Source organism: Cyprinus carpio, chromosome A9 (assembly GCF_018340385.1).
Source record: "Cyprinus carpio isolate SPL01 chromosome A9, ASM1834038v1, whole genome shotgun sequence".
In the NCBI taxonomy this organism is placed as follows: domain Eukaryota; kingdom Metazoa; phylum Chordata; class Actinopteri; order Cypriniformes; family Cyprinidae; genus Cyprinus; species Cyprinus carpio.
This window is the reverse complement of record NC_056580.1, coordinates 5,280,055-5,287,515: the sequence shown is the minus strand read 5'-3', so window position 1 is coordinate 5,287,515 and position 7,461 is coordinate 5,280,055. Positions and strand designations below refer to the sequence as shown.

Sequence of the window (7,461 nt, the reverse complement as noted above, 5' to 3'; positions counted from 1 at the left end):
GACACTGTGACCCTAACCCGGTCAGGAGCAGGATTTCTTCAGTAAACCCAGAGTTTCTTTCAATCTACCCCCCCTTTAAAGTGTAAGCGATGTTTCATTCATTCATTCACGCTGCAAAAATGCTTTTCTTACTGAGTATTTTGGAAACTAAATTAAGTCCATTTTACTTAAAACAAAAAAATTATAATGCAAATGGAAACCAGATTATTTTTCTTTCTCCATTGGCAGATAATTTGCAAAATTAGAAAAACACAGTTAAAAGACTAAATACCTTATGTCATTTTAAGATTCTATAGATATTTTGACTGGAAACAACAAGACAAAAACAGTAAGAAAAGCATTTTCTGCAGTGCTGTACATTCATCCTGCGGACAGTGTGAAAGTGACAAGCATGTCCTCTTATACTGAATCCTGTAGATGAGGAGCCTGCATTGATTCGTAGGGAGTTACATTTACATCAGGAGAGGATTATTCAGATTTTATTTGCCATATTCACATGCATATTTATTTGAGCGGTAGCATTTTTAAATGGTAGTTTTCTCACTCTCTCTTATAATATTTGTGTAGTTTTCTGAATAACGTCAGAGAAGCAGAGCACATTAGTGAAGACGCTGTACACAGAGCGGTGAGGAAAGTGTGTCTCTCTCACTCTCTCTTATAATATTTGTGTAGTTTTCGGAGCACAAACACATGGAAAATGAAGCTGATTACTGTATGGGATGGAAGGATGCCAGATATGGAAGGTTAAATCGAGATATATGCTGAGTAGAAGTCAAAGGATAATTTCATTACTCTAATTAAGAAATGCATCAGTTTGGATTAGAGAACATTTAATTATGTGAAAAGAGCATTAGACAATGTGGAAAAAGCTGCTGTGCACTGAAATAGACACTGAATGATATTTAATAAATATATGTCATATGCTTGTAAAGTCATGAAGCCTACACTCATGAACCGTTTATGCTTAAAGCTTTACCTGATTTAATTGCTTTTATGCTTCTTTTTAGCTGTTATTTTTTCTTTTTCTGTTTCTTTTGCCTGTAGGATTCCATGAAAATTAATATTACTTCAATAATTTACCATTCTGCCAGTTTTCACCTTTGATATTATGACAGTGATTAAGAATTGAATTTACGTATTGACTCAGAAGTATGTGGACGTCTTTTTTGGCGGGAGCTGTTGCCATGGTGAATCATAATATCGGAGCTCCATTGATTATGGTTTTTCATAGTCGCGGTGCTGTTTAATTCAGCTGTTCTGAACCCGAAAACTCAGTTTCACATCTCAGGGTTAGTCAACTCAGAATTGGTTGAACCTCATTATTCTCACTAAAGTCTATTTTGAAGTGTTAATCATTGTTTACGTTCCTTATTCTGGACTCACCAGCCTTGTGTCTCCTTCCTCCTACCTGAGAACCGAAGGCCCTCACAGCAAGCGAGCCCGAGATACCCACAAAGCTGGTCCAGGAACCAGAGCCGGAAACCATCAAGGCCCTGGAGACTAAGTGCGCTGATCAGTCCACCCTAGAGCCAGGAGTGGACCTGAACCTCAAAGATCTGTGGTCTGCAGATCCAGTTCCCACCCGCACACCCTAGTCTTCTCCTCCGCCGGCCACCCTGGTGTCATCCTGCTCCTCGGCTCTGCTTCTTTCTCATTGTTGCTGCAACTTTTAATAATGTTTTGTGACTAGTACTGCAGGGTTTTGTTTGTTTGTTTGTTTTGCAATATTTGAATATATTTTCAGATTTTCCTTTTCCTTTTTTGTTTCAAGCAAAACCAAATGCAGATATTTTGTCACTTGTAATGTTTTCTCTGTTCTTAAGTTATGATTTCACATGTAAATTTAGCTGAAATCACAGCTTGGCTGTTGGCTTTAGCTTATGTATAAGGATTTTGTCAGACGATGTCTTGTTTATATGATTTGGCAGAGCAGCAGATTGGAAGTGACTGCATATAGTCAATGTATAGCATTGTCTGATAAGAGGAACATATTACATTACAACAAATTTCATGGATTTAAACGTCCTTGAATCACGCTGCAAAGTGAAGCATTGCCAGGCTGTTGGCGCCCTCTGCGGGTGTTTGTTATAATACATCATAAACGTTGGTTTTGTTCATATTTTGTGTAGGCATATAATATTATGTAAGCCTATTTTAACAGGTTTGTTCAATAAAACCATGTAATTACTTGGTTTTTATACTTTATTTGAAACAATTATTATTGGAATTCTCGGCTCTGGTTGTGGTGAAGTTTAGTTGGGAGTAAAGTCATTGAAGATTTGTTCCTCTGCTGTGTACTTGTGTATAATTCACCTCAGAAACTACCTTCTCACTATCAGCGCTCATGCAGTTATTTCTAAATAATCAGTACCAGGATCACAGCTAAACACACATATATATTTATACATGTCAACAGAGATGGAGAAAAAAAGAGATTTATGAGGCCGGAAATGTTGGAAAAGTAATTTTTTTTTTTTTTTTTTTACAGCTTTGTAATTTGGGGAGTATTGGATAGTTTTAACAGCTTATCAAAATCATTCTTAAAGACAAGAAAGACTTAGCACCGCTATATTTGTATTTGTATATATAGTATTTTCCCCACAAGAACATAAACTAATTATATGATATTTCTTTTGAGTAATATTAATTAATTAATTTGGAGTAACATTCCAAAAATGCATAAAAGATAAGTCACATGCAACATTAGATTAAATCAATAACAAATTTTTGCATATGGGCACAGTCAAAACAAATAGCAGTATTTTCCACTGATCAACTGAAAGAATGAGCCATTTCTATCAATAGTCTAATCGACTTGGACGTGGTTGGATGAGCACTCACACAAGGTTAAGAGAGAGGTGCAGTGATGGAAACATGCTGCCATAGCACTGGCCTGCATGTCCTATGAATCTTCCCTCTACGATGAGGAGCCTAGAGGGGACTCTACCGAGCAACAGCCTTTGAAACAAGACTCAGCTTATAATAAAGTACTTATACAATATGGTTTTACAGATTAAGACTACAGATTATGGTGTCATAGTGGCTTTGAAGGTTTTATCTCATGAAGCACTGACACCATGTAGTTATGCTTCTTTGGGCTCATCTTTAGCTCTGCAAGACTACTCTGAATGTGCAAACCAGGCTGGTTTTAAAAATCTGTGCTGTGACACTGATAAACTCACAGATGTTGATATTTTATGTTTTAGGAGGACATACTACTCCCTCAAACCATGAGAACATTTTCTACTACTTCCCTTATGATTCTCTTATGACAAAGTCATTTCATGTAGATGATCTGGAAGTATAATCTGCAGAGAGAAATAAAAGTATGAACTCAGAAAAACTAAGGAAAGTTATAAGGTAAAGGAGGAAGGATTTTCTAATAGCGTTTAGACTAGGTTCTGACTGGAAGGCGATGGATATTACTACTGGGTTCAAGGTCAAGTCAACTGACTTTATGAATTATGCATCTAATAAGCAGTTTGCATATGAATAAAAAAACTTTTTATTTTAGATTTGATGTGCAGGACTTTAGTGGAGGAAACCAATGCTATAAAGAATGTAGTTCAATGATGAATTTAACTATTTTAACCATTTTAACGACATACAGGTTTTTGGTTGGCACTTGTTTTACATTATGTGCATGAATAGTGTACTTACCAGGAAAGTGCTTGATAATATTCAGTAACTACACAGACTTAACATGCAGGTTCAGGGTTAGTACCTAGTTATTACCCAGTTATTGTAATTACTATACTTAATTGATAGTATAGCATAGTTAAGTGTGTATATGCAGAAAAGGACTGTAAAACAAATGGACTACAGCGTTTTTAAGTATTGTAGTTCCTTATTAGTAAATAACATTGAATGCATTCATTTTTAGCGAACCTTGAACCATATTGTAAAACATTACTCGTTAACTGAGCTGAGAAACTTCCTCTTTTGGCTGATGATTTGTTATGATTCACTCAACCGGTGTGTTCTAATTCAGCGTTTCTCACCTTCCAGACCATTTTAGATGCCTCGCTGATGAAACCCCTGATTCAGCTCATCAGTGTGTTGAACAAGGAGACGTGTAAAACATTCTGGAAGGTGGATCCCAAGGACTGGAGTTTCGAAACACTGTTCTGAATAGTCTGCACCCTGATTTATGCCACCTCTGCACGTCAGGCATTCTGCTTCAAACAGAACACACCCGGGAAGAAAGCACAACATTTTTGTGTAATTAGATTAGATTAGATTCAACTTTATTGTCATTGTGCAGAGTACAGTACAGAGCCAATGAAATACAGAAGCATCTAACCAAAATAGCAAAACCTATGTATATTCAAATATAAAATATTATGGTTACATTTTATTTTAAGGTCTCCTTGTTACAGTGTAATTATACATATATGTACAGAGTAATATTATTTAACTACATGTTCTTACTCTATGGTTAGGATTTGGGTTTGGCTTAGGGCTACTTGAATGTAATTATGCATAATTAATTGTTATTATAATAGTAAGTACATGTACCGTAACAAGGACACCTTAAAATAAAGTGTAACCAATATTACTTTTGAAAGCTGCAATCAGACTGGATTCACTCAAATAAGTGCATGTAAACATACTCAGTGATGACGGCTCATGGATCACTCGTTACTGGCACTGAACCGGCCAACTTTTACTAACTTTTACTACTAACACACTCTGATTTGTCTTCCACAGCCTTACGTTGACACTTTATGATTGAGTTTATAAATTAATTACAATACTTTATACCAGAGTATGCATATGTGCACACATGAATGTATATTAGTGAAACCAATCCTAAGCATATTTACATGTATAAATGAACACCGCGCTTCAGATACTTCAGATACTTTGAATTTTTCTCTTCTATGTTGATTGCATGCTCTTTGTCAAGTGTCAAGTCAAATGTCAAGTTCCTGTGATCTGCATTGCTATATTCATCTCAGCAGTAGTTGTGCACTAATGTTACATCATCACATAAACCCCAATCTGAGTTAAAACCAAACACTTTGTCGATAAGTCTTCCCCTGAGCTGAAGAGAGTGATAAAGTCAATCAAAAAGTACTAAATATAAGTATTCTGCATAACATTAAACAAAATGGTAATAATGGCAAACAACTACTGGCTTATTTTTGATTTGACCCACAGGCTTATGGAAGCCTGTACATGTATTGGTATTGTTGTAAGTCATGGTGTGAAGATCTAAATGTGGGGTACTTCCCAAACAGCAGGCTGCATCCTAGTCCTTCTCAACACTGAACACTAAAATGAGATGGTCTTGTAATTCCACGTGTCTGTGTCATAGCAATTTCCACCCCTGCGGTCACAGCACAAAAACACTATTAAAATTAATTTAGGAAAAATACATTTAACATCTTTATCTTAACTGACTTTCTATGAATGCAATACAGTGAATGTCAACTATCTGTTGTCTTCCATTGGTTTACATCATGGGCAGTTCATTTATAATATTACATAATGCCTTCATCTTCAACATTTTCATTTATCATGTATTACATAATGAAAATGGACCTGTTCAGTGCCTTCAAAACATGCTAAATGAAGGACACCAAACAAAGCATACTTCAAATTGAGATGGCTTTTGGCAGTGCTTGACACAGCAGCCCAGAAATGCATCATTGCTAAGATGCAGACTTCTGTTTGAGAAGCATCCTGGTGATGTTTTGACTGCAGAAGGAGCAGTGAAACTGCTAAGGTATTCTCATGGCATGTTTCCAAAGATGCATACCAGCTTGTACATCAGTACTCAAAAGTATTGAAAAGATGCCGCTTCTTTACCTGTTTGGCATCTTCACCATCAAATACTGCCAAGTGATTGCTGAATTGCTAAATTATAAAAATCTGTATGGTTTTGTACAAGCAAGGCCATTTTATTGTTATAATACATTTCAAACACAGTGGTAAGATGTGGGGGGGATCAACATTGGAGAACATTTTGGAGAAGAAAAAGCAGCTAAAATTTGGCTAAACATTTAGCTAAAATCCAAGATGGTGAACATTCCAATATGGCTGATACTGAAAGTACATTGATTCAGGCTTGGCCCCACTGTAAAGTGGGAAACCAGGCAAAAACACTGAACACACTGAGTTACAATTACAAAATTTGATGACATTAAGAGACCGTGCCATTACTGGCAACTTCTTACCCTATGGTTGATTGGGCTGCCTAAGAAACGATAACTAATAAATCTTTGGTGCTTGATGCCTATCATATGCATAATTTCCCTAATTCACTGCATTTCAAACATTTACATACAGAAGACAATTTTGCAAATAAATAAATAAATAAAATTAGACAATAAAAAGATACTTGCAGAAAACCTTGTAAACAGAGAACAAAATATGTTACATAACAAAGGAAAGCAAGGAAAGTGGTTACCATATGAGCTAATCTATGAAGAGAGGGGGGCAGGATGTAGAAGACGATTTACTCCTTCAGGGAGAAAATGTTCAGGTGGGGCAGATCCCATTCGATGGACCACCGCTGAAATATATAATGACATATTAAAAAAACGAATAAATTACTTTTACTGGGACTCACATAGCAATTTGTTAATTACTGCTGATATAATTAACAAAATAAATATAAAATTATTCAATAGAGTTAACGCTGACTAGAGTGTAATAAATGTGTAATAAATGAACTTTGAAAATAAACATTTGTATTATAATGAGATAAAACCCTAATTCAACATAAATGATGCTCTTGTTGAACTCAGCTATTATATTTATACTATAATTTATATGAACATGCTATTTATCAAAACCAAGACTGTCATGGTTCATGGACTGTATGTTCATTTCTGTGTGTCTGTGTGTTGTCAGTGTTGTCCAGCAAACATGGTGCGGGCGAGATAATCGGGGGTACGTTTCTCAAAAGCATTGTTAGCTAACTATGGTCGTTAGTTCTATTTAACTTTATTGGTAAGATGGAACTTGCGACCATAGTTGCTTTTGGGAAACGCAACAAGTGCCTGCTTTTGTCTGCATGACAACATCTAACCATTTGCCTTGCTTTATTTTCCCTGCTTGTTTGTTGCATTCACAATTGGACCTTGAGTTTTCATCCGTGACACAAGACATAATTAATTCTTCTTACCTCAGGGGTCTCCAGTCTTGCTCCTTGAGGGCCACCTTCATGCAGAGTATGCTCTAACTCTGTGTCAATTTCAATGACTAAACTCAACAGAAAAAATGGCTACTGATGACAGATTGACAAGAGTTTTTCTTACAGTAAGGAACAAACTGATCCAGCCACTTTAGCCACTATCACTGATAAACTTATAACTGAAATTGTTAGCAAAAGTACTTAAATTGAATGAATAAATACATTAATGAATAATGAAATGATTGTATACTAATCTATTTCACAGGGATGAAGACCATCAGTTTTAGCTAAATCTTTAGCAATATTAATTACCACGC

General features: G+C 35.8%; 1 protein-coding gene across 4 annotated transcripts in view; it reads right to left on the bottom strand.

Annotated features, from left to right (window-relative positions):
• Positions 1 to 4,269: 4,269 nt before the first annotated feature.
• LOC109082322 (cyclin-dependent kinase 16) overlaps positions 4,270 to 7,461 on the bottom strand; it is a 73,065-nt gene continuing 69,873 nt past the window's right edge. Inside the window, exons 16-17 of one of the 4 annotated variants that reach the window (XM_042763251.1) lie at positions 6,416 to 6,520; positions 4,282 to 5,332 (exon numbers count right to left, since the gene is read on the bottom strand). In XM_042763251.1, coding sequence (XP_042619185.1) covers positions 6,429 to 6,520 — 92 coding nt within the window. In that variant the 3' untranslated portion in view covers positions 4,282 to 5,332; positions 6,416 to 6,428. Of the gene's footprint in view, positions 6,521 to 7,461 lie in introns of all 4 variants that reach the window. The other 3 variants (XM_042763253.1, XM_042763252.1, XM_042763250.1) reach the window with 3 other exon arrangements.